Source organism: Perca fluviatilis, chromosome 19 (assembly GCF_010015445.1).
Source record: "Perca fluviatilis chromosome 19, GENO_Pfluv_1.0, whole genome shotgun sequence".
In the NCBI taxonomy this organism is placed as follows: Eukaryota; Metazoa; Chordata; class Actinopteri; order Perciformes; family Percidae; genus Perca; species Perca fluviatilis.
In genome coordinates, this window is record NC_053130.1 from 8,162,482 (window position 1) to 8,190,229 (window position 27,748).

Here is a 27,748-nt window from a genome sequence, read left to right on the forward strand (position 1 = left end):
GGTGTTTATAGTGTACATATTACTATTATTATAACTCTTAATCTATTTTTCTCTAATTCTTTTACTCTTATTTTTTGTATATTTCTCCTATCTCTATTTATTGTGTGTTTGTGTTAATCTGATGTGTGTGAATTTTTCTTTTGAGCTGTGTAACAAAGGAATTCCCCCAGTGTGGGATTATTAAAATCTATTTTATCTTACGCTATATCATATGATATAACATAATACCTCAATGTCCTATATATCATGACACACCGTCGAATCAATGTATTGTCCAGCTTTATTGCACAAACATGTACATTATGCTTTTTTTTTTTTATCTGGTAATACATAATAAATCACTTTATCTGCTTGCCGGTGATGAAATGATCATCCTTTGTGCACACGTATCTGTATCGTCCTATAAAAGCGCATTTCACCCCAGGTAAAGCACATAAAGCATTTTATTTATTGATGTAAATAGGTTTACTCCCATATGATTGTCGTTAAGAAAAGATTTCTTTGACCAACACATGATAATAATAATACATCACACATACAAAAGACCATTCAAAGAAGTGCTGGGTGAAGCAAAAAAAACTAACTATAATACTGCACAGTTCTGAAACATAACTTAAAATATTACAGTCCTTCAATACCACTCGATACAGAGACATACATGCCCTTCATAGTCAACACTGCTTTAACAAAACAGCAAAATAAGAATCACTTGTATTGTAAACAAATGCTGCCCTAACACCACGCAATGTCCTTTAAAAAAATGTCAATCAAAAACATTACATGCATGCTCACATTAACATTTAACAATCAAATGAAAAGTACCGTTCAGTGGTTCCAACAGAAACAAACAGATGTAAATATACATGCTGTAAAGGCACGTGTGGCTTTGGCAAATTAAACACGTGCGTTTCCCCTGATGTTTTATGCAGCGGTGGCCATTTTTAGTTTGGTTCCATGTCTTTCTATGTGTTGATGTTGTAATTAAGACACTTTGCTATGCTAAGTATTCTAGATGTTGTGGAAATCAAGTTGCTGTATTGCTTCGGTTTTTACATTTACATCAGCAGATGTGATCCAATCCATCTGAACAAACATACATACATAATTTAAGGCACACAAGGCTAATTCCCTTAACTCTTTTAAGCAGCCTGAATATACAATCCTGAATAGAAAAAGGCACAAGGGAAAACACTGGGACAAAAGGAGACAAACCGCTTGTCAACACAAGCTGGTTGGTTGCATTACAAGCCCTGCACTGTAACCCTGGGACTCCAATGTTGACAACAATATTGCAATAACATGATGATTTACCTTTATCTAATGCTGTCTGTGCTTGCGTAAACAGGCTGGGAAAGTCACACATGCTACATGCCAAATGCTGGTTTATTTGTCAAGTAAGAGTTTTGTATTCTTTTATAAATGTGTAGCTGGTTGGTAAAACATTATCTAGCAAGCAATCTAGGGAATCTATCAACCACTGTAAGCAAAGGATGAAAAGGTTAGTTAATGGAATAAAGTCAATGTGGATCAAGGTTCATGAAAATATTGTTGTTCGTAAGTGATCTCTGTCTCACAGCAACCAGGTCAAACAGCCCAGCAAAAAAGTTTTTTTTTTTTGTTTTTTTTTTGCAGCCACAGCATGGCTGGCTTTCTTTCTTTTAATCTGAACAGAGTGTACCCGAGTATAAACAGGCTTTGGTCTTTCAATGCGGCCATTCTGCTGCTACAGAGGCGCATAATGTAAACTACACATTGTGAGTTTGTATTTCAACTTGGTCAACCATACTTCAGGTCCATTTTACATTTTGCAGTCCACAGATGAAACCACATGCCGCAGGTAAAAGCACAAAGAGCGCAACCGAGAGAGAGAAAGAGAGAGGCAGGCAGGGGAACAGCGAAAGTAGTTCCAGGGGTTGTGTTTGCTGCCACCTCTTCTTCACCTGGGTATAGGAGGAAGAGGGGGAGCTCCTCTTTCCTTTTTACCAGGTCCTGGAAATAAGCAGAGACACAGAGGAGTTAATATTTTCCTTAGCGTCCCAGAGTAGATTCAATGTTCTTCCACCAGGTGGCACTGTGTCCCAGTCCACTGGGACTGTAGCTGTATTTACCTCGGACAGTACTATTCCATTTGTTTGTCTGTATTAACTAATTTAAACCTGTATATCAAATTGTGTAATGGTCAAATTGTGTAACTTCAGCTATAATAATTTTCATGTTTAAACTTTGTTTTATATTTTATGGCTAATTTTACTGGTTGAGAAATCTCAGTGACTGTTGTCAAGCTGAAGTCCGGGCTCTTTTTCTTAGTTCCTGGCAAACAATTTGGTGATATGAGATACAAGTTTTGTGTGTGTGTGTGTGTGTGTGTGTGTGTGTGTGTGTGTGTGTGTGTGTGTGTGTGTGTGTGTGTGTGTGTGTGTGTGTCGGTCTGACCTCTGCCGTCAGTCTTGCCAATCTTGCTGGGGTAGGTCTTCTGAAAGGGCACATAGGGCTCAGGTGGAGGAAGGTCCGACACTGGATGGAAAGTGAACCGACTCTCCCACTCATCTGTTAATTGAGAGAAATAAAAAGGTCAGAGGGTCTGTTTAATGTGTTTCTCACATTAAACAGGATTGTTCCGATTTTGACACAATGCAAAGACAGATAAGTAACATAATGAGAGCTCAAAGGGTTATTCTAGAACACAGTGACAGGAGTCAGCAGGTGCAGGGCAATTTGAAGAGAACTTAATACGGTATAGAAAGATAATTAAGAAAGAAAATTAAGTAAGATAACCTAAAATTGTTCTTGTTGTGCCTATATCAGTTCCAAATGTATCAAAATGAGAAGTGTTAACTGATTTCAACCAAAATTTCATCTTGTATTACTGAATTTACAGATTTCAGTCAGTCATTTAAAAGTGTGATACCCAGTACAACAAACTACAACGTCACAAAATACTGTGACTTCAGGAAATACGATTAAAACCTGTCAGATTTTTCTGGAGCAGGACTTTTAGGACCCATTGTCACTTCTTGTCCATACTGCCTTCCAAATCAAACTTACTCCCCTGCTTCAATGGGATAAAAACAACACACACGGGAGGCGACTGGGTTTCTCTGCCATAGCTGAACGCATTGGAACTCATGTTGTAAAAACAACACTGAGGGCAACGGATTTCTCTTCTAGACTGGGACAGAACAGTCTTTGAAAACGACATTCAATCCTTTACAAGGCATAGAGTTTATTATCTTCATACAAAGTTACCACCAGAAACATGTAAACAGTAAAGAAACCGTATTTAATTTTATTTAAGGCTTTTTTTTGTCCCACAAATAACATTGTGTACTCTTCATTCCCCCACAAATACTATAATATTTTACTCACCCTGTATCTGGTTGTGGTGAGAGTTTTGGAAGCCGTTACCCATGGGTGGTGGAGGAGGAGGGAACCCTCCAATACCCGGCCTGTCTGGAGGGAGGGGAGGTCTACCGCCGGGTCCCCCACGAGGGGGCTCCGGGCCTGGCCGACCAATAGGAGAAGGAGCTGGTGACGACCTCACACTGCCCCCTCCTACATTACGGCCTGAGGGAGGAGGGGGAGGAAGAGGCCCTTTGGAGATAGAAATAAAAATTGACATGTTATCGTTAAAATTACCTTCCATCACGAATCTTGCATTCCCCTACAATATTTAGAGCAACTCCTGATCTGAATGGTAAAGGTTTAAAAAAAAAAATTTCACATGTTTATATGCAGCGGTAACCCATAGTTCAATTAATCAATCACCTGTGCGTGTGGAGGATGGGTTCCTTCCAAGAGATGGCGGTCTCTCGTTTGGTGGAGGTGGGAGAGGTCCTGTCCGAGCAGGTGGTGGAGCTGGGCCATTGCTGGCAAGGAGAAACAGAACTTACAACTGTACTATACAATATTTGTGGTTAAAAAAAGAAAAAGAAAAGAATATCACTACCGAAAGAGCCACTCATTGCATCGTTGCTTCTGAAATGTCATTACAGCTTTGAAGAACAAACTGCTATATTTGAAATCAAATATACAGAATGAAATTTGAGGTGGGACATACCTCACTTGCCTCAACTCCACAATGAGCAGCTCCCCCCAAAAAGTAACTTTATTTTACAACAACAACTTAAGTTTTTTTAAATGGGCACTGTTATTTTTTTAGAGAAGCTACAAGAAGAAGTTTGAATAATGTGTGAACTGCAGCAACACATAAGAGCTACTAAATGATTCAGTGTTTCCTTTAGGATTTTTTTTTAGCAGTGGCGGTCCAAACACCCCCCCCATGAAACGGAACTGACACTTCACTGCAACACAAACAAATATATTTATCACCTCTATTCAAACACACAATAAGGCATATTTTCAGTTGTGATTGAACTGTATTTTATGAGTTACTATATAGGCCAACTTTGATCTTGACATAGAGGCTAAGCATTCTATAGCAAATAACAATAAACCCACTATTAATTACATTATCTTAATGCAGTGTAACTACTTCAGCATGTAAATAATGCACTTAAAATACAAACGTGAGCAAGGGCGTTGAGCAATCGCTATTATATTGAATCAACAGCCACGTGCAATTTAGCTAGCAGGTGAAGAATACAAACAACGAAAATCACCAGTTAACTTAATTTAAATTTAAAGACCAGGCTTAAATGAACGGACAACATAAGTTATACGACTTCCAGTTCTCAAGGACGTACACACACACAATCTCAACTGGCTTATCATCCGGACAGCGTCTCTTTTTCCTTTCTCCCTTTTTCTGCAGAGTGACCGCGGTATTCTCCGACATGCACTCTAACAATGCAGCCCTATTTCTGATAGCGTGGGGGGCAGAAATGTTGCCGTGGGGGGCCGCCACGGTCAAATCAACATAGAGGAAACACTGGGATCTATGCAAACTTTGACACAGCCGCCAAAGTAGTTGGCTATCAAGAACATTCAGCATCCGATGCCTGATAGGAAATGCTGTGTACACGCCTGGCTTTAATGCAACTCATCCATTAACGGCAGAAACAAATAAAACTTTACCCGTACCTGTTGAGTGATATGTTCCTTTGGGGCAGACGAGGGGTGCTGTGGTCGTCCCCTCCAGCTGGGGAGGGTGGGAGAGGAGGGGGGCCCGGTCGGCCTGGCGGGAGAGGAGGCGCGCCCCCACCCACTGAGGAACGAGGGGCAGGGGAGGAAGAGACAGAGGAGGAAGGCTTGGAGTTGACAGAGGGAGGAGGAGGGGGCACATCGCGTGGCATAGATGGCCGACGACCCCCCAGAGGAGCTGGTGGTGGGGGGGGTCGGTCGTCAGGAAGTGGAGGCCTCCCACCAGGAGTGGGCGGTAAGGAGGGTCGGCCGCTGCTTGGGGGTGGAGGAGCAGGTGCAGAGAATCCTGGTCTTGGCCCAGTTGCGGAGCTTCCTGGTGGGGGAGGGAGAGGTCCGTGCCTCCCTGGTGAAACACTAGGAGGTGGAGGTCCAGAAGCTGGGCTGGGCCTGGGTCCTCCAGGAAGTGACGGCGGAGGTGGACCCCCACGAGGCTGGAAGCCCTGGTTTGGTCGAGGTGTGTTGGGTACAGGAGGAGGGGGGCCTCCTGGAGTGTCTTGTCTGGATGAGAAACTTGGCCGGCCCTTGGGAAGATCAGGGGCGTTGCTACGGGAAGCAGCAGGGGCCCCTGGGAGTTTAGGGGGGCCAGCGGAGCCTCCACCACCACCGAAGGGGGTGGGCCCACCAGAGCGGACTCCTGGTGGGAACACAGGTCCTCGGCTGGGTCCTGAGTCTGGAGGAGAGAAAAGTTACAAAAATTGAAAAAATAAATATTTTAAAGATGTTACTAACTGCGGTGCTTTCTGTGTTCCCATCCATTAGCTATACCCACTTATCATTGAGGGTCACAAAGGGGGGATGGAGCCATTAACAGCTGACATTGGGCGAGAGGCGGGGTACACCCTGGACAGGTCGCCAGTCAATCACAGGGTTGACACACAGAGACAGACAACCATTCAAACCTATGGGACAATTTAGAGTCACCAATGAACCTAACCTGCACAACCAGTCTTTGGACTGTGGAAGGAAACTGGAGCACCTGGTGGAAACCCACGCAGGAACGAGGAGAAAACGCAAACAACATTTTAAAGGAATTTTTCTTTACCATTTTTACCACTGTTTGCCGCAGATCTCAGTTTTGGCATCCCTCCTGCAAACAGGCCTCCTAAACCAGCAGGAGCCCCGCCACCTCCTCCTCCTCCTCCTCCACCACCACCACCTCCTCCTCCGCCGCCGCCTCCACCGCCTCCACCGACTCCTCCTTTGGGTTCTAAGGGGATGAACAAAAATGTTGAATTAACTGTTCATTTACAGGATACATTTTCTACATTTAATATATTCTGTTTTGCTGCACATTTGGATAAAGATGTGATTTGGGTATCCTGGCCAGTGGGGGTGCAGTAATCATTGCGTCCCACTAGTCCTTTAACCACCCCTCCATGAGTTTTTTCCCCCAGTAAACTTAGGACAGTTTCATATTGTCGGTGTCTGGAGTTGTACTGTGTCATAGTGACTTGTTTTATTTCCCTGCTGTTGTTTTAATCTTAGCCATATGACTAAGTAAGTGTGACCAACCTGGCTACAAACTTAACTTTCCTTTCTTGGGACAGTAAAGATAGCAGTAATGAGTGTTGTTAAAGAGGCCTTGACTTACTGTCCAGGAAAGGTCCACTGCGATCATTGGTAACAGCTTTTTTTAATCTGGCCCCTTTAGAGATATCAGACAACAGAGCGTTCCTTCCAAGCTGCTCTGAACGTTTTAGATTTGGCTTCTCTGTGTTGGCCTGAAACACAAACACACGTAGACACTCACTATGACAGTGTAGAGCTGCAGAAAACACCCAGAAATAGGGAAAATATATAATTACTTTTTTTTTTTTATCTCGGTGTGTTAAATCAATTTAAACTCTAATAGGATTAGGGATGACAGAGTGTGTAGGTAAAACGGTGAATGAAAGACAACCGGAAGAGAGCGGAGAACACTTAAAGTGCTCATATTATGCTATTCAGAGGTTATATCAGTTTACATGGTTTAATTATCAAAAAACACCATATTTTTGTTGTACTGCACATTGCTGCAGCTCCTCTTTTCACCCTGTGTATTGAGCTCTCTGTTTTAGCTACAGAGTGAGGCATCTCACTTCTGTTCCATCTTTGTTGGGAGTCGCTCACGTGCAGTACCTAGGTAAGGACTACTAGCCAGTCAGAAGCAGAGCATGAGGTTGTGCCACGCTAGCAGCTAGGCGAGCATTATAAGGTGTGTTACAAAGTGACACGCGTTTGTCTCTGAAGTAAAGGCTGGACTACAATAGAGCTGTTTGGAGCAGTTTGTGAACAGTGTTTTCTGTTGGAGATGTCCCTCCAACAGAGTCCCTTTGGGGTGGACTTTGGGCTTTTTCACTTTGTAAACCTATAACGTGCACATAAATATATATAACACAATAAAGGAAAGGGAAAAAGCCAAAAAGCATAATATGAGCACTTTAAGATCACACAGTCAAAACAGGTAAAGATATGTTATGAGATGATTTCTCCACAAGGTGTCTCTGCTGAGAAGGGTCAAGAGGACAGCATCTGTCTGGGGGCGGAAAGACGGAAAGACAGACAGACAGACAGCTAGGATGACTTACAACAGCAAAGGTGGGAGGAGGTGGAGGCCCTGGGGGTGGTGGGGGAGGAGGGCCTGGCATCTTCCTCTCTCCACTTTACACTATCTGCACTGGACGCCTCACCCTGGAGGAAAGATCACACACACACACTTAATAAAACAGAGCAATAGAAATTAGAAACTGGTATTGGGAGATGTTTTTGGCAGGTGCAGTGCTGACTGGGGTCCTTGTTGAGACAGTTCCAGGGTGTCCCCATAAACCCGAACGTTATCTTCCATTCACAGTACAGACAGACAACAAAAATATTCTCGGATGGACATTTCTCATGCAAAACCTGCAGTGGTTCTCGTGCTGTGTAGCGTGCACATTGATTGACACATTTTGTTCACAGGAAGCAGTGGTCATAATTGTTCATTTCACTTCCTTAAATACACGTTGGCTGTTTAAAAAACAAAAACCCTGCAAAGCAGTCGGACCAGACTCTGTCTCTCCCTCCACCCTGGAGCCCAAATTTCACAGCTGTATGTGTTTTTTTACTGTTGGTTTATTTAACTTTTTCCACTGTTTTTTAAGTTCAATAATTGCAACATCTTTCCAGAAGTTAACGAGTAATCGTGTCAAATTATCGTGATTTCAATATTGACCGAAATAATCGTGATTATGTTTTTTTCCATAATCGAGCAGCCCTACCATACGGCCTCTTTTTTCTTAATGTTAAACAGTTATACAGTACATATTTGTTTCTGTATTTATGGTTAGTTTATTTCGTGTGCATGTTTAATATGTTTATGTAAGGCAAAATCCTTGTAAGTGGAACTTACTCGAATACATACGTTTCTGATTCTGATTCATTTGAGCAGTGTTTTGCTGAATACAGATTATCACACTGAGCTATGGTGGTTGTTCATCACACCTCCGCTATGCAACAAATCAGGGCTTTCTAGCTCCTGCAACAGCCTAGACACATCTTTAGGGTTCGAAACAACCGTTCAGAAAATGTATAGGGGAGTGTCAGAGATTGTATGCCTCTTCCTACTGTTGAGATTGTGGATTGTTTTTGTGCTTCAGAAATTGTTTATTTGTATAAATATGATAAAACAGCAGCCGATACAACAGGCAAAGCATTCTTCCAATTTGATTATTATTCATGGAGAAATTTCAGGGATTCAAATAAAAATTGCAGCTTCTTACAATATGGCAGGGTGTGTTCACAACATTGGAGGGACTAACAGTACTATCTGTATAGTATAGTCCGAGCATAAACAAACGAATAAAATGCTTACTGGCAATGAAAGACGTATAATAAATGTTACTGCATGTAATGTGCAGAGCAGCAAAGATGCTGAGTTGACTTTTTTTTGTTAATGCCCTTGGGAATTGGTGCTTTTCTGATAATTGTTAATACGAATAAGTATTGTTAAAGGTCCTATGACATGCTGCTTTTTGGATGCTTTTATATAGTCCTCAGTGGTCCCCTAATACTGTATCTGAAGTCTGTTTCTTATGTTATCTTGGTGCAGAATTACAGCCCCTACGAGCCAGTCCCAAAATGAGCTTTCCTTAGGATGTGCCATTTCTGTGTCTGTAGCTTTAAATGCTATTGAGGAGGAGAGGGGGGGGCAAGGTGGAGGGTGGGGGTGTGGCCTTGACCAACTGCCATGCTTCGCTCGTTTGCAAGCCATGATGTCTCTCTCTTTCTAATGGGCGGGCCAAATTCTCGGGCAAAGCAGAGAAAGGGGAGGTAACCTTTCCCCTTATGACGTCATAAAGGGAAGATTCCAGATCGGCCCATCTGAGCTTTCATTTTCTCAAAGGCAGAGCAGGATACCCAGGGCTCGGTTTACACCTATCGCCATTTCTAGCCACTGAGGGACCATAGGCAGGCTAGGGGAACTCATATTAATGTTAAAAAAAAAACTCATAAAGGGAAATTTTCATGCCACGGGACCTTTATTATACTTGTTGCACTCTGCAAAAATGTTTATGTAAATATACTCTGGACTTATTCAAAGAACTGTTGTGTTGAAGCTCAAAATTCACTTTCAAAATGAAGTGTGGCTTAAAAAAAATACAACCTGCATATAACAGCCCAACAAATTAACCTATATACAAGGTAAACAGTCTGCTAAACCCCATTACCGACACAAGAAGAGTCAGATACAACACTTCCCCACTGCAGGGTCTGGTACACAGACCAATACACAAGAATTCAGAGTAGATATTTAGGTAGTTTTCTGTCAACCCCCAAAGGGTTTAGATCGAACGGCAAAAAAACACACACACACACACACACACACATGTTGGAATAGTGACTAGTGTAACTGGCATAGACACAGAATAGAATAGGCATAGAATATTATATCAATGATGCCATGCTTATTGTTAAAGCCAAATTCATTGACACTGTTCAGGGATATTTGTAAAGATAAACCTAACCACACACACACACAACACACACACACACACACACACACACACACACACACACACACACACACACACACACACACACACACACACACACACACACACACACACACACACACACACACACACACACACACACACACACACACACACACACACACCTCTCTAGGGGCCTCTTACTTCCTGTATGCTGCTGACAAACAGGAAGTCGCCATGCGGCTCCAGCACCGCAGTCATCCGGCTGCCAGGATGATAATAGCTCTACATCTCAGCTGCGCATCATTTTTACATCGTCCTCCTCTCGCTCACTTTCTTTCTCTCAAACGTGCATCCCACCCCCCACTGTTCTCCTTCACACTGCATTTGTTTATCGCCTTTCTCTTCCTTCCTCCTTGTGCTCACTCTCTTCATCCATTTAGTGAATGCATTTTGTAATTTTGTGTACACCGTCTTGACGTTCATCCTTGCTTCCCCTATCAGCCGTCTTTTCTCAGTCTCTGCCAGTTTCACCTGGTGACCTTTTAGTGTCATCTAATCTCAACTGTTCCTGCAACAACAAACTGATGCTGAGATTTGATCTCTTTCTTCATTAGTTTCTAGTTTCCACTGCTTACAACATGCTGTATTCACCTCTACTGCTATACTACAAAGTGTAGGCTTTGTGTATCAAAACATTAAACATTAGCATTTTTATTGCCAGCATGTTGTCATGCTATTGATCGCATTTAGTTCAAGGCACTGCTGTGCACACAGAGCCGCGAGCATGGCTTTAAGTAGTAGTCTTAAAAGGCGTCAATATAATTCATATATAATATTTTTAGCTGAAATTCTGTATAGTATATATAAATGTGAACTTATGTAGATATCACATGATGCTGCTGCCTCTGTGATGCTGTTGAGTTGAACAACCTTATCTCCATTACACCAGCGGTGTCCTGCACAGACTAATATGCATTTTTGGTACAGCAATATCAAAACACACTAACCTAATCCTAATACAGAATATCCCACATACTGATAATTCATGGGCCAGTTAAGGTCTTATTAAAGACAAGCGGTCTACATTCATCGTTAATATGACCGTCAATAATTTCCCAAAATGAACCATGATGGAAAAAAGCCACAAAAAATAAGCTTGAACACTGAGTGTGAGCCAATAAACAGGACAAGATGCACACAATGCCTCAGTGTTAGAGCTAAGACATGCTATTTTTCATGGGTTAGGGTTAGGCTATGGACGTGTGGGATGTCTGTGTGTGCCAACACTAAAGTAGAATACATAAGAAGCTTGAATAACAATAAGGGGAAGCTGAAGAACATGGAAAATCAGTCTGTGATTCCTACGTTACAGATTTGTAGAGGTCACATTTCAATTGACAGATTAAAGAAGATTAAAGTCTGGCTTCACTCATTTACAAAAATCATGTACAAAATAATGTGCCTGAAGTTATTTAATAATACACAGGCCCTGTAATTAAAACCCTCAGAATTTATAAATATTATAATTCAATTAAACATAAGCATACTCTACAGCAGGGGTCGGCAACCTTTTTGATGAAAAGTGCCCTTTGCAAAATGTATTGTTTATTAGTGTGCCATGTCAACATTAAATTTTATTATGACATCACATCAAAATGTAATATCCAGGGAATCTGTAATTTTATTCCATAGCAACATTTGATACATTTTTTTTCTCATAATCAGGACCTTGTAATTATTATTATTGTATATTATTATGATTATGGAAACATGGTTTTAGTATGCAGCGTCCTGATTGGTGGAAAATGGGCTGACAAAAATATCACTGTCAAGGAGCCTGAAGCGAAAAGTTGTGGAAAAGCCCAGCTTTAATGATGAATGGACTGATAAGCAGGTCCTGTATGCCTCATTTTCAATGAAACGATGCTGTAGCAAAATAATAACACAACCAGCATCATTATCAAGAATGAAGAACACGAACATAACGATTGCGTCATTCACGTGCATATTAAGTAACCACATGAATTTGTTTTGGTCTTATAATGCATCCATATTTAACGCTCCAGCGGAGAGGATGGTTTCTTCAGCCAGCTTAAGTTTATAAGAATTTGTCCAAATTTCAAGATTCCCTGCAAACTAAGATAAACAGACTACAAACCGACAGCTTTTGTTTTAGCTTGTTTTGTAAAAAATTGCTATTTGCAGAGTAGAGCTGTGTTTGCGTAAAACAGTGCGGTGGACAAGAGTGTACTTAGCAGACAGAGCAGATTGAAATATCGCTTTCTACATGTTTATGCCGGTCTACACAGGTGAGAGTATTGTCTTTTAACTCACGAAGGTTTTAATGTAGCCTACTTACAGTAACAAGACTAGCGTTAGTTCATCTGCCCCAGCGGCAGTTGCACATTCATATATACTGGTACTAAACACTTGCACATGTACATACATATATATTTCACTTGCTCATACATATATACTGGTATTAACACTTGCACATACATATATACTGGTACTCAACACTTGCACATACATATATACTGGTACTAACCACATGCACATACGTGCATACTTCAGTAGCGCATACACATATACTTCATTTGGGCATATATGCTTCACTTGCGCATACATATATACTTTACGTGCACATGCATGCATAACATGTGTGAGTATTTATGTATGTGTGCATAAGTATGTGTGTATGTGCATGTGGTCAGTGGTTGGGGTGGATGGTGGAACGCATAAACAGAGGACTTTCACTCTGGAAGTCGGGGTACAAGTACAGTCCAAAACCAAATGTCAATATACGGACCTACTGACATTAATTCCTTAACTTTGGTAACAAACATACTGATTTATCCCAACTATATTACATCTGTTTTTTACGTCTAATTTTTGCTCCTTGACTACTATTGTTTTCCACAGCTGCTGCAATGGATTTATGGATTTCTTAACTTACTTAACTTTCGTAAAAAACCTACTTATTTATCCCAACTCTGTAATGTTAACTTGAAGTTTTACAACAAGGTGGCACACCAACCGCCAATAACATAAATGAAGAGGTTGAGACAGGTGGAGGCAAAATGCAATATGGCAGTCAATAATGCAGCTCAGGTAAAGCGGTCTCTTTGCTTGCTCATAACTCCTTCTGTGATCAATCCATTGCAACAGCTGTGGAAAACAATAGTTGAGTATCAAAAACTGCCAGATGTAAAGTGCTGAGATGAAGTTGGGAAAAATAAGTATGTTTGTAACAAAAGTTAAGTAAGCAATAAATAAGTCCCTAGGTCAGTAAACTGACGTTTGGTTTTGGACTGGACTTGAACCCTGACCTCATGAGTGAAAGTCCTGTGTTTAAGCACTCCACCATCCTCCCCAACCACTGACCTCATACATACATACATACATACATACATCTTATGCAAGTAAGTAACGTACATATGTATGCACAAGTGAAGTATCAATGTACAGTATGTGCAAGTAAAGTATCCATGTATGTGCAAGTGAAGTATTCAATTTTGGCCTAGGAGGCTTCTCATAATACAGTATAATGATGAATTTCTACAGATTGAGGCTAGAATTTCTCAGGATACATGCCGGAGCTTTGAATGGTATGATGCCTACTCAACAGGCATCAAACCATTCATATACTAATCTTAAATTCAAGTTAGTCCTAACATCACAATTTTATGTATAAAGCAGAGTAAAGTAGCCAGTTATTGTCATTTGTCAATCAGCAAGTATTACTCTTGTAACAACAATCACTAAGCCACAATCTGTCAATATTTTTTAAGTCATATTTCAGTTAAGGAAAATTAAACCAACCTTGGTCGGGGTGAGGTTTGGGCTAATTAAGATAAACATTACCTGAACAGGAAAACGTCACTCACAACAGAGTAGTTCTCCACAAAAGCTTGCTGTTGAAGCCGCGCCGGCAGATTTTAAGATTTAAAGCCAAATGCACATGTGCATGTTTCCACTGTGCTGACAACTACAGAAATTTCTATTTGGCCTCCTCCACGACTGAACCCTCTGTGGCAAGAACTTTTATCTCCATCACATTATACCGAGGGTACTCCATTGCATTTTAAAATATACTGACTATACTGAAAATATAATCTTAAAAAGGGTAGTCGGATCATTATGAGGGCTGAGACTGAAAACTGTCAAGTCTTCCTTTAGTTTATGAGGAAGTTTGTTTAAACATAACGGAGTCGCTTTCACAGTTTTGATCAGGATATGGAGAGCAGCACATCGACTCATTTCCTGCAGCAGTAATGAAATGACACTGACACAACTGCAGATGTAAGACCAGTAATGGAAAAAACCCTCCTAGCTGACAGTTGTCAACCTCGGAAACAACATTTGTACAATGTTCTTCAAAATAAAAACCAAATGTAATGACTAAAAAAAACTGCAAACTGAGTCTATTTATGAGTCGACTGTCAGTTGGTGCCAGATTTGCTGATGATACTTAAAGGAGCTTGGAGTGAATGCAGAAAGGAATAAACCTCCGCCAAAGAAACAGGCCTGTGTTGACATTTAAAATGCACAACACAACCCTCTCTCTCTCTCTCTCTCTCTCTCTCTCTCTCTCTCTCAAATTGCTTTATTGGCATATCAAAAAAATACATCTGTGTTGCCAAAGCATAAGTACAAACATACATATAAACAACAACAACGACAACGACTAAATACATCAGATATAATAATGTGTGGAGTGAACAGGATAATTATATAACTCACTCTCTCTCTCAGAGCCTAATAGTAGCTGAACATTTACAATGACCCCTTTGACAGACAAAGAGTTAGAGGGGGAGAAAGAGAAGGCAATATGAGGGTGTGGATCCTTTGAAGAGACCATCACACACACACACACACACACACACACACACACACACACACACACACACACACACACACACACACACACACACACACACACACACACACACACACACACACACACACACACACACACACACACACACACACACACACACACACACACACACACACGTTTCAGTTTAAAATAGTCATAAAAAGGCTTCTTCATCCTGCCACTATACCTGCTGTGCTCCTCAACCTCATTAGACTTACTGCACACGCCTAAAGCATACGCTCACACACTCACACGCTCGACATTTTGGAGGCTATTTTAAGTAAAATATGACAGTTTCAGTATCACAGCTTGTTAAGTGACAACAACAGACATTGTTCGTGTGTCTCCGTCATTGTTGGCTTATTTGAGGAACGCTGATAGTAAACCCAAATTGGCTGTGTTTACACTGGCAAAATGCTCATTTTATGACAAAAGCCATATATCATATTGACTAAGGCTGCTGCGGTGTGTGGTGGGAAAAGCCTTGTTCAGAGAGCACCGGGTTAGAGAGCACTGGGTTTTAGATTACTGTGCAAAACTGGGTTAAAGAGATATTTAAGACGGTCTGACTTTCAAGAGTGGGGGGGGGGGGATCACAGGTAAAATGATAAAATAAACATTCAAAATCAGCAGCTAAAGCGTAACTATAAAAGATCTTAGGAAAGTAGCTTAGAATAACAATAAAAAGATTCGATGGTTCAATGTAGAAACATGTTGTGGTTTTTAAAGGGGTGATGGTGGGTGGTAGTGGGATATCATTAAGTGGAAAACCTGCCATCACTTTTGACTCAACTCCACCCAAGCTCTCAGACAGCTCAACAGTTAACGTTAAGGTTCCAGAAACGAGACAAATCAAACCCACTTTGTGTAATTCAACAATTAACAACATTTCAATACAACATATCTATGCCTGTCTCCTCTGGAGATTATCAAGAAAAATTCATAGTGCTGCTCGTCATTACAAAGCTCAAAATCTGAGTTGATTGTGAACATGAGACAGTGCTAAAAGGTAATTTTAGCCATTTTGAATGTAGCTCAGTTTAGTAATAAATGTTTCGGCTGTGCAGGAACAGTGCTGAGTGGCTAAGCTAACATCCTGTGGTGTGTTCACATGCACGCACACACACACACACACACACACACACACACACACACACACAACACACACACACACACACACACACACACACACACACACACACACACACACACACACACACACACACACACACACACACACACACACACACACACACACACACACACACACACACACACACACACACACACACACACACACACACAATCAGGCAACAGATGTGGTTCTATTGCGGTTGTTTTAGCCTTCGACTCAGCAGGTTATTTTTTACCTTTCTTCAAATAAAGAAGTTAATGCCGAATACATTTTGTAACAGAAACGTTCCCAGATGAGTGTCTTCTGTAGAAAAGCCCCTGTGTATTTGTTTTATTATGTAACTGAGGGATTTATTTTTGAAAAGGATTGTTTGTGTGCGTGTGCGTTTCCTTGATATATGTGCTGTGTGACCAGATGTGACTTAAGTATGATTAAATATGGATAAGGTTTCAGCAGACTAGAAGAGGTTCCTGCACACATGTATTATAGATTCTAAAAGTCACCAAATCACTGAGCAACATGTCATTTAACCACCTTCCACATTTCTCCCTGTCTTCCTCTAAACAACACAACAATGCGGACCTTCAGAAGGGAAATGTTCATTAACATCCGTGGAGCGGGGCGTTAGTTAAGAACTGTCTCCTTAAGGACTAATAATCACGGTTCAAAATTTACTTTTCATTCACCAGCCATTTCAAATTTTACCAGCCCCTCAATAGATTACCATTGTTTTTCTCTGGTGGGTAAGTGAAGCACATCTACCAGCATTTGGCTGGTGGACAATGCTCATTTTGAACTCTGCTGATAATTTATCACCAGACCTTATCATAATCACACTTTTTTTATTTTTTTATTTAGCTTGACAGACACATTCACAGGATGTTTATGAACAAAGACAACCTGCTCTGTAATGGAATGTAAAGGAAGCCTGAATAGGCAAAGCGTTATTCCCATTTCTCATCTTATAATAGAGTTGAGCGAGCTAGTTTCCCACTTCATACTCACTTCAAACTTTTGTCATGTTAGCATTTGAAAAAACAACAACCGACTGCATCATAAAAATAGCTGAAGATATATTTTGCTTCAATCAGCTAAATGATTAATCACCTTATCCTTTCAGCTTTACACACAGGAAACAAATTCACTTGGTTTTAAACAAGGCTGGGCTGCAGTCCTCTATGCATCAGCAGTCTTTTTTTAACACAACATTTCATCATAACCACATTGCAAAAGGGAAAATAACAGATTTCTTGTCACCAAAAGACACCTCGCAGAAATGTTTTTGTTCTACTTCTACAACATGGTAAAAAAAACCGAATCTCTCAGTGGCAAAAAATATACTTACTCAATCTGTGTCCATAGAAGAATCAGCAGTATGTTCAGAAGACAGTAGAAGAAGCACCTTAGTTCATTCCTCATAAAAATGCAAAATTTGAAGAGCAGCCACATACAGCTGAAAACAGAAAAAAGCGGAAGATTAGCATTATCTAAAAATCTTAAAAAAACATTTGCTGTACAACTTCTTGATTCCTCTTCCTCTAAACTAACATTCAGAGAAGTTCCACTTCAACACACACAAACCTTATATACAGCACACGCCACTTCCTCTTTTTCAGTTCCCCACCTGGAGAGGTTTTACAAGATGGGGAAATATAAATCTACCCCCTGGCAGATATTATGTGGAGATCATTGCAGTCATTCAAGTAGCAGTCCAACAAAATATATACCCAGAATGCGGTGTACAAGGCTGAACAATGCCCTAAATTATATCCGCTTATAATAAAAAAGCTTTACATTTACATCATTTATTTTTATTTTGTTAGATTTACAGCACATATTTACATAAAATACAATATATACAAAAATAGGCGTAATCAGTGACAAATGCATTAAATCAAAGACAACAACTGATTGCAAACTTCATTGTGGTTTTATTCATTATTATAAATTATGACTATTTGTTTTTAAACTAACACACTAATGCACCAGTATTGCCATGGATGACAAAACTACAGCCAACGCATGTTTTCATGTCAAATTCATAGACAATTCTTCTCAAAAACGTTGTTTGCATTGAAAGGTGCAGACATCCGCCGGGCCAAACAGCAACGAGATGATCTGTGGTCATCGTCGTCATCATTTACTTTCAATTTAATCAAAATCGGATTTTTTTTGGTTTGTTTTTTTGGGACATTTTGACATCAAATTACTATACACGTCAGATAAACCATGCATCACTTACTCAAACGTCAGTAACGTCTGAGATCATGATTGATTACACAATGTACTACACTTGGGAGGAAGAAAAGAAAAAGAGAGCCCATAATGTTAAAAGGATAGACATCAGAGCAAATAAGTGACTGTTCACTCATCTGGATTTTTTTTTTAACTATGAGAAACAGTGACCATTGATTATCATTTCATGACTGTGTATGAAAACATGCACACACTGACGACCACAATGGAGAAGTAAAAGATGAATAGAAAGAGGCAGAGTGTTGCAGTTTTCTGTGTACTTCTAAATTGCATTGGTTTCTATTCAAATTTCTCATTTAGTTGGAATTCATCGACGTCAGAAAGTGGATTTCCTTGCATGCATTCTGAAATATATTAGACATGAGAAGGCCTTAAAATATCACATGTTAAAAGAAATACTAAACTTTTAAAAAATGGAAAAAAACAGCCATCCCCTCAGGTTTATTGATAGAAAATAAAAAACATCTTATATTTAACTGAAAGTGAATTGATCCCAGCCCCTAAAGCTGCTGGACGAAAGGGTTAGCATAGCTCCACAGCAGCCACTTCCTGTGCTCTCCGTGTCACATTTCCTGCCTCGCAACACAGTAAGCGGCGGCCTGCCAACCCACCATCGGCTGCACTTCAATACTCTCTCTCGTCTCCTCTTTCTGGCCAACGGCGGCACCAGAGCTGCGTCTTCAAGAGACACCTTGGCTTTCTCCCCTGTACTCAGCTGTTTTTCTTTACCAGGCTCTAGTCTCCAGGGAGGGGGAAAACGTGTCTGAGCTGGTACTTCAGTTAACCATAAAAAAGGGCCAGTGTTCCCCACAGAGGCCATTAAAATTGGCTACTGCATCAAGAAAAACATGCTCACACTGTTAAGTCAGCACCTAGGCTCAGCACAAAACAAATGTGCACCAGGAACTTAATGTAAGCTACAAGAGCCTTTTGAGTCACTGCACGTACTGGAACTGATACTGGTAAAAATGACTGAGAATGAAATGAACATCCAAAAGCCAAACATAATTCCACATCCGCCTAAAAAGTAAAAAAAAAACAAAAACTAAAGTTTATTTCTCAGAAATCAGTTGTTTCCGAAAACACAGAGCTTACCATTATTGTATTGTTAAAATATAGAACGAGACAGACAAAATGTCAAATCTTGAATCGAGTAAGAGTCATAATGTTCCGTTTTTGTTGATTGAACTAGAGCTGCAATGATAAGTCCATTAGTTGATTGACGGAAAAAGAATCGGCAAATATTTTGATAATCGATTTTTCATGCAAATTGACAGAAAAGTCTGTTTTCAGCTCCCTAAAATATGGAGATTTACTTTTCTTTTTTTAATATATTAAAACGAAATATCTTTGGGATTTGGACTGACAAAACAATACAATTGAAGACATCAACGATTCACTTTGAGAAACTGGGATGGACATTTTCTGACATTTTAGAGACCAAACGATTTCTCCAGAAAATAATCGTCAGATTAAATCGATAATGAAAAGCAGAAGCAGAGATGTCAAGCAATCATTATTGTATTCAGTGTCTGTGACTTTATGCTGAAATGCAGATCTCTTTTTTTGGTATGATGCCTGAGATGAATCAATAAGTCAGCTTAAAAAAAATACTTTATTGATTTTCAAAAACACAATATCGTTTTTTGTTTTTTATTAGTTGACATGCAAAAATATTCATATAAGAAAGTGGTTCACGTTTATGTTGTGTTTAAACCCCCTACTGCGAGATGGCTATGCTGAGACGCACCACTAGCGTCCTTGCCTAGCAGTACCTAGCAGTGCCTAGCCGTGCCTGACTTTTTGCTAGAAGCTAACAACGTAGCTATGGCTGAACTTTGGCCTACTTTAGCATATCAAAATTGGCTCACTAAGAATGTGTGAACCACAATCCCAAACTGGCAGTTTGATTTTCTGTGTACTGAATTGTTTACCTAAAGTAAACTTCTTTGACTTTTATGCACATCATGTCTTTTTTTAAATATTAGTTTTTCTAAAATTATACTTAAAAAAAAAAAAAATCCCAATATCAGTATCGAAATATATTGAATTGTGACCCATGTATCGTGATACGTATTGTATCGCCAGATTCACAGCCCTAAAAGAAACAGCGCGACATTTAGGGAAATACACCCAGTCACTTTGTGGCAGAGAGTTGGATAAGAAGACCACACTCACAACTTCACAATTTGGTTTTTGTTTTGGAAAAAAAAGACAAGATATAACTAATAATTAGTGAACTTTAAAAGGTGCTGGAAGGCGGATTTTGTTACATTTTGATAAAGCCATGCTAGTTGCTTCCCATGGTTTCCAGTCTTTGTCCTAAGCTAACTGTCTGCTGGCTGTAGCTTCATTAACTGACAGATATGAGAGTGGAACTGAAATTTTTTTTAATCTAACTCCCCGGCAGAAAGCAGAGGCAAATTTTTTTTAAAAATATCAAAACTACTTATTTAACACAAGTATGACATCACAATTTGTATTTTCAGGCCAACAAAAGGACACTTGCAGAGGTACAAATAAGGTTGTTGACTGGAATGCTAAAGCATCGGTTACTTGCAAACACTGAATGTATTGTGGAAAGGGCAAAAATATCAAATATCATTCCATCTCAGGCCTATATGCTTCTACAGTTTCCACCATATCAAAACTACAGCCTAATGCCCAACAGGGTTGCCAGGTTGTGTCTCAATATTTTCAGTACTTCCTTTTTGTTATCCATTGACATCACCATCAGTCCCAGTGTCTCAACAGACTATGAAGTAATGTCATCGGCTTTAAAGGTTTCTTGGCGTTTTCACACTACTGAACCTGGAATGGGGCAGTATGACTCCACATCATAAACACAGATCTAAAAAGGGCAACATTCATTAGATTCGTTATCCTAAACGACTACAAAAAGGTGACTGACTAAAGACAGGAGAAGAGAAGAGAACGGATATGTCCCCCATCCTGTCATCATGTCATAGTCACATGAACATTAGTGCAGCTCGCCTGCAGGCTAGTCAGTCACTTAAGATGCTTTGTGATCACACATCACACCACATATGACTCACTGTAGGCCAAAGAAGAGATGCAACAAAGCGTCCTTCAAGTGCTTGGACTGTGTGAAAACTGACTCTGAAACATAAAAAAGTTGAATTCAAATGCCAAGAAACACAGTCATTTTACTGTGTTAATACGTATATCAGCTTCCCTCTGGCTGTGCTTGAAGCTTTCTAACTGAGAATTCATTAGACTATATTCACTATAGTCATTTTACTTGTATAATTTAAAACGCTAAGCCCTTAATTCAGTTTTTTCAAGCCAAGTATCGCTAAACTTACTTACCCCATAGCTGAAGAATAAAATCTGTTTTATGGTACGATCCTAAAGAGACTCAATAACACGAAAGCTGCAATATAAGTTGCATGTTGGTCTCAGTTGTAGTCGTAATCAATGACGGACTGATAATCTGGCGTTTGGGCCGGCCAGCCAATCAGAGAGCCGCATGATTGTCACAGCCATGCGGCCACTTAATTGTAAACAGAGGCCCATATAATTTCTCTCGGCCTCCTTTCAAGCATCAATAATAAAGCTCTTTGGTTTAACTATAGCCAAATTTGTCCAAATCCTTCACACTTAGTGAAATGTAATCTGATCAGTATTTATACCACATAGGAGTCTCTCGATATCACAGTCATGGTTACCCTCTACGGTCACGAACTTTTACATTAGTCTGTATTGTTTTGTAGCAAAATTACTTATTTAGATCAGACGTTCAAAAATGTAAACGTGCATGGCTTGAAATAAAACAAATCTACCTGCATTTCTTTTATATGAATATTTGTTTGCAAAAGTTAAAATGAAGCAATGCCTTCTGGGAATTTCAAGACAGAATCGAGTAGATCGCGTCTTTATACTGTCTATGGTCATAGTCAGCGTGGTTGTTGGAAGTTGAAAATTCGAAGTTGGAAGCTATACTGTTGACAAAAAAATTAATCTAGGCATCAAACAACACAAGGGGGGTGGGGGGGGCAGAGAAAAAGAGAGAGAAATATAAGAGAGCACTGTTGGCTGACGTTGAAAAATGCTGCATTGTTTTTAAAATCATCAAGTGCAGCTTCAGCTAGCATTAGCGCTAATACTGCTAGCATGTTAGCGACGCATCTGAGCCAGCACACCAGGGAGAAAGACAAGACAGGACAGTGAGGAATATGAGGAAGAGGAAGAACAGAACGAGCAAGAGGAGGATGAAGAGATAGACATGGATAACGAATCTATGGAACTAACCAACACAGAACAACAAGCCTACTGTGGGTCTGTATGTGGATTACCAAAAGCAACAGAGATGGAGACCAATGCTGCAGGAGGGACTGTAGGTACAGCAAGTTTGGCTACTTCAGAATATTATATTATTATGGAGCGGCTGGCTCTGATGATTTATTCTTATATATATATATATATATATATTTTGGTGCAGTTGTTTATAGCCTGGGAGTTTACGTTCACCATCACTGGGGCTATCAAAAGTGCGTGTTCTTTCCGTGCATCAAAAGTTCTATCTGCGACCCCTCCCCCACCGGTGGGCCGCTGGTGCTTGGAAATGCCAGGGCCATTTTTTGTTCCCAGTCCGTCACTGGTCGTAATACAGCAAAATTATATTTTTCACTAGTGAAAGAAAGAACTACAACACCACGGAAAACATAAAAAAAGAGCATTAGAGGTAGCGTTACATGGACGTAGGAAAAGACCTATTAAAAATTATTTAAGACCTAGAACACAATACTACAGCAAATTTAAGGTCTAACATTTTGAAATTGTAGATTTTTTAAGACTTTTTAAGACCCCGTGGAAACCCGGTTTTTACAGGTTTACTCATATAGTTAAAATGTAGTGGTGGTATAGGGAAAAATTAAAATGAGCAACAACCACATCCCTTTGGTATTCATATCTTTTTAAATGTAAATCCAATAGCATTTTTTACGACTTTCAGACATACTGGCCACATACATCATTTGTGTTTAAATTATGGCTGTGGCTGTTGGTGACTTTGACCTGTTGCATTCACAACACATGAGGCACATGGTCATGAGTTTCAGTGTTGGATGGACAGAGAGAGGTCAGGATCACATGCTTTACACAGGAAACAGAGCGGAGGACATGAGGGAGCACAGTGTTGCATTATGTTTCTACTACTACTACCCACGCGCGCTAAACAAATGCACATGCTATCCTCTGACCGCAAAACATGCTTAAGTAGTGTTGCAAGTCTCTTTACACGTTACCTGTTCAACTTTGAATGCATAGTAGGAAATGATGAATTCAATTCAAGAGAAGACACAAGATATTAGGGCTGCAACTAACGATTATTTAACGAGAACTAGAACATATTCACATTTAAGAAGCTGGAATCAGAGATTTGACTCAAAATGGCTCAAAGTGATTACAGGGCTCAACATTAACTTTTTGATGCACTTGTCCTTTGGACAAGTACATTTACGTTTCACTCGTCCATGCACAAAAGTCACTTGTCCGGGTAAAGATTTATCATTTTATAATTTTTTTGTGTTTTGCTAATGCAGAATTCGAACAAAGCGTTGAAAGCATCCAAACACTATCAACACTAATAAAATTCAGTTGAAACAAACGTGTCCCAACAATAGATTTCCCCTTCAACAAGAAAAAAGGATCTCCAGACTCATAATACAAAGTAATACGTTGCACGCCGGTGTGCAGTGTATCACCAGAGGTAGTGGTGACTTGAACTTCTACTATATCTAAAATAATTTTGTAGACATAACAATGGATTTTGCCACTAAATGTAGGTGTTAATGTTTTTTTTTTCTTCTTCTTTCACTTTCTACCAGGCAGAGGCTGATTTACCAAGGGATCCTTTTTTAAAAAGGTGTAGCTACTTTACAGTTGATTATTACCTGATATTTAATCTGGCAAGTCGCGGAGCTGAGGTTTTACAATAACTGACGGACAAACGAGCAGTGGAGTAGTAACGCTACGAGGCAGAGAGCCAGACGTTAAATTAGTCAAATTAACTTAAAGCTTCATCCACACAAAGCACGCTGCTATCGCCACAAGTGACAGCTTTATTCGCTGCGCTGCCGGTGTTGCACCGGACTAAAGCGATGCATGTACAAAAAATGCGTTGGCCCACCTAGCTACAGCTAGGGGAGACCGTGATAAGCCCTATTTCAACAAACGGTGGCGTATCCCTTTAATGTCAAGCCCTGGATTATCAAAATAGGTGGCGATTAATGTAATAGTTGACAGCTCATTGATTAATTGATTAATCTTTGCAGCTCTGCAGGATATATTTGAATAAATTGAAGAGCAGGGAGACGTGGCTGAGATTCACCCAGCCCCCTCACTTCCTAACCCACACAGGGTTCGTCCCACTGAGCTCCCGAGGAATGCCAAGAACTCACAGCTTCAAAGAACCAAAACTAGTTCTGTGACAAAGCCCATGAAGAGAGAACACAACTAGATGCAACATGATCACGTAAACAAGGCTCTCCTCTGCTGTGCAATGTCCAAAACTTCAACTTGAAACCCTAACATAAACTGATGAGATCCCAAGAACAGAATCTGCACAGAGCTGCTGCTGGGTGGCAGCCAGCACAGGAACCAGCTCAGTCCAAAATATGAAGAAACACACGCAGACCACAAGTCTATACATAGATTCCTTATTATTGCATGTTATTCCTCTAAAAGAGCTTGATAAGGTGAACTCACAGCACAGGATGTGGAGAAACATGAACAAAGCATTAGTTATGTCACCCATAGGTTTCTATAGGGACTTTTTTGTGGCCTGATATAAGGTTTAGGTCAAAGCACCACCATGAAACCACCATGGCTGAGCATAAGCTGAGAAATCTGTCAATCAGGGCAAACACAGGGTTGTTCCTGCATAGAGGAATTTTTGGCACCCCCCAAAGAGGTTTTAGCCAGCGCCAAAGGAAAATCACAAGCACCTAAACGTCTTTGACTTCCAGCAGTCAACTCCCTTCCCCTCTCTCTGATATATGGCATCAGTAATACATTTAGACAGTTTCATAACTGGTTGAGAACTTCTTGTAGTCCCGGTAAATAGTTGTCCACTTCCGTGTTTTGGTGCAGTTGATCCTTTTCCTTTTACATTTGAAATGTTTCTCTCACACACACACACACACACACACACACACACACACACACACACACACACACACACACACACACACACACACACACACACACACACACACACACACACACACACACACACATAAATAAAAATACAAATACAAAAGACATTTTCACCATAAATTGGTGCGTAAAAATTTATCAGTGTGCAAGAAATTAAGTAATTTCTCAAAATTTCCTGGAGAGAGACCCCCAGACCCAAACGCTTAATATGTGTCCCGCCTACCCCCAGCCCATTCTGAGCCAGGAGAAAGCCTGAAACGCAACCCAAAACATTCCCATCTTTTGCTTTAAGATCCTCTTACAGTAAGTCACATAGTCACAAAGACATAATGATGAAGTGAAATTAGTTGTTAACTTTTTGTGGGAAAAAAATGAAGTGACTTTATGTAAATAGTAGGCCTAGTAGTGTGGGGTGGCAGTATCTCCTCCTGGTTCCTCATGTCACAATGCATTTAAGAAACTAAAGCCCAAACTTCTCATGATAAGCAGGCCAGAACCCCACATAGCAATAAAAACGGCATCTTTTAGTGGTTGTTGGTGCTGAACAAGGCTCAGTGAGACCTCCAGAGAATCTATGGCAGTACACAACAACATCTTTGCTCATTTTTAAAGGGATACATCTATTTAATTGAACAAACCATATTAGCATTTGTAAAAGTGAACAGGAAACATACTGACAAACTAACAGTGACTAACTGTACTGAACACTTGACTGTCAATATAGTCACACCTTGTCAGTCAAAACTTCACTTATGACTGCCAAACACAGACTTAACTTGTGTAAATCAATTTTAGTCATCCTGATTCTCCCGTCTATTCTATCTGCTCTGAAGATGAGTGGACAGGCCTCTGTCATATTGGCATGTGTAAACTCTGAATTCCTCCATTCAAAGCAAGCAGTTGTCTATAAACTAAATGTTTACAGAAGTAGCTCAGCCTTAGAGTGTGAGTCTATTCAAGTGCATGGACTGAGAGTCGAGTGCTTAGAGCCAAATGGCATTCCGTCAAACAGGTTGGGAACACACACACACACACACACACACACACACACACACACACACACACACACACACACACACAGTAATGACTTTTCCTTAACTTTCTGACTTCATGTTATTAATGATGTGAATGAAATGTCCAGCTGAAGTCAAGAGCATGTCTTAGTGTGTGTGTGTGTGTGTGTGTGTGTGTGTGTGTGTGTGTGTGTGTGTGTGTGTGTGTGTGTGTGTGTGTGTGTATACCCACCAGTGGTCCCTACTCCCTACAAAGCTCTTTGAAAAGAAAACCCAAATATGTGAAAACACTGCAGTCTGTTCCCCCAGCTATTTCTCTACTCTCTCCTTTTGGGGGAAAAAAACCCCACACAACTCAAAACACATGCCTTATGTTCATCTTGACAACATGTGACAAGCTACATCCTCACAACAGAGTAGTTTATGAAAACACAGAGAGTTTAAAAAAAAAAAAAACTTAATACAAGACTCACATTGACCATCATTTGTGGGTGGAAGAAAGGACAAACCTTGGCCGGTTGCCAAAACCCCTGCCAGAGCCCTGTACCAGTTTGCAAGACGTTTGTAACCGACTAAATGCCTTTAGACGGCGAACTTAAACAGTTCGTCTCAATTCGTTCGCCATCACTGCTGGACTCAGTCCCAGCTGCTTTCTGGAAGATGACAACTTCTTTTTTAGCTTGTAAAACCGAACTCGGGTGTCACGGTTTCCGCTTCACTGAAGCTATTTCCCACACACGCACACAAACCCAAAACTTAGACCAAAACTGCAGATAACGTTTTGCTTGACGTACCTCTGTAAGTATGAAATGCCGTGCACGGCTAATATTCTTCCATCGATCGTGAATATGCTGTGGTTGGTGTTGATGAGCTCTGTGCAGCCAATCCTGAAGTCTGCAGAGGACTGGCAGGCAGACAGACCGGCCAGCTAAACTGGCCTCACCCAGAGCCGTACATACACGGGGTTGGGATAAGTCTCCATGTCAGGAAATGATGTTACATTCAGATGTACGAAGACATCCTGAGTAATAAAGCAAGCTCAATGAAAAACGTTTTTCTCCGTAGCCTACAACAGACAATTAGCTAAGGTGGTTATGGTAGCTAAGAGTAGGCTATAATTGCTAACAATTAACTAGCTAGTTAAAAAGTAGCTAGTCTGTCTTTCTTTGGTAGAAGCCATTTATATATAAAACAACAAAACTGTTTTATATCTATGGGTGAAACTAGGTTTTTA

The 27,748-nt window shown here is 40.3% G+C and overlaps 1 protein-coding gene across 3 annotated transcripts; it reads right to left on the minus strand.

The window, feature by feature from the left end:
• Positions 1-261: 261 nt before the first annotated feature.
• On the minus strand, positions 262-27,453 carry wipf1b (WAS/WASL interacting protein family, member 1b). Of its 3 annotated transcripts, none has more exons than XM_039784123.1 (10): positions 27,309-27,451; positions 17,412-17,519; positions 7,668-7,770; positions 6,692-6,821; positions 6,143-6,307; positions 5,041-5,770; positions 3,766-3,866; positions 3,367-3,591; positions 2,434-2,547; positions 262-1,989 (listed from the first exon to the last, which is right to left on the minus strand). In XM_039784123.1, the coding sequence occupies exons 3-10, from the start codon at positions 7,725-7,727 to the stop codon at positions 1,937-1,939; spliced, it is 1,578 nt and encodes a 525-aa protein (XP_039640057.1). In that variant the 5' UTR covers positions 7,728-7,770; positions 17,412-17,519; positions 27,309-27,451; the 3' UTR covers positions 262-1,936. The 3 variants fall into 3 exon arrangements, with proteins under 3 accessions (XP_039640057.1, XP_039640058.1, XP_039640059.1); XM_039784124.1 differs by lacking the exon at positions 27,309-27,451 and adding an exon at positions 26,988-27,174; XM_039784125.1 differs by lacking the exon at positions 17,412-17,519 and having other exon boundaries at positions 27,309-27,453.
• Positions 27,454-27,748: the final 295 nt, after the last annotated feature.

Excerpts from the sequence above, each read along its gene's own strand:
- wipf1b (XM_039784125.1), bottom strand. The coding sequence starts at position 7,727 with ATGCCAGGCCCTCCTCCCCCACCACCCCCAGGGCCTCCACCTCCTCCC. Across the intron at positions 2,548-3,366 it reads TCACCACAACCAGATACAGG|ATGAGTGGGAGAGTCGGTTC; the intron begins GTGAGTAAAATA and ends CTCAATTAACAG. Across the intron at positions 1,990-2,433 it reads TGGCAAGACTGACGGCAGAG|GACCTGGTAAAAAGGAAAGA; the intron begins GTCAGACCGACA and ends GCTTATTTCCAG.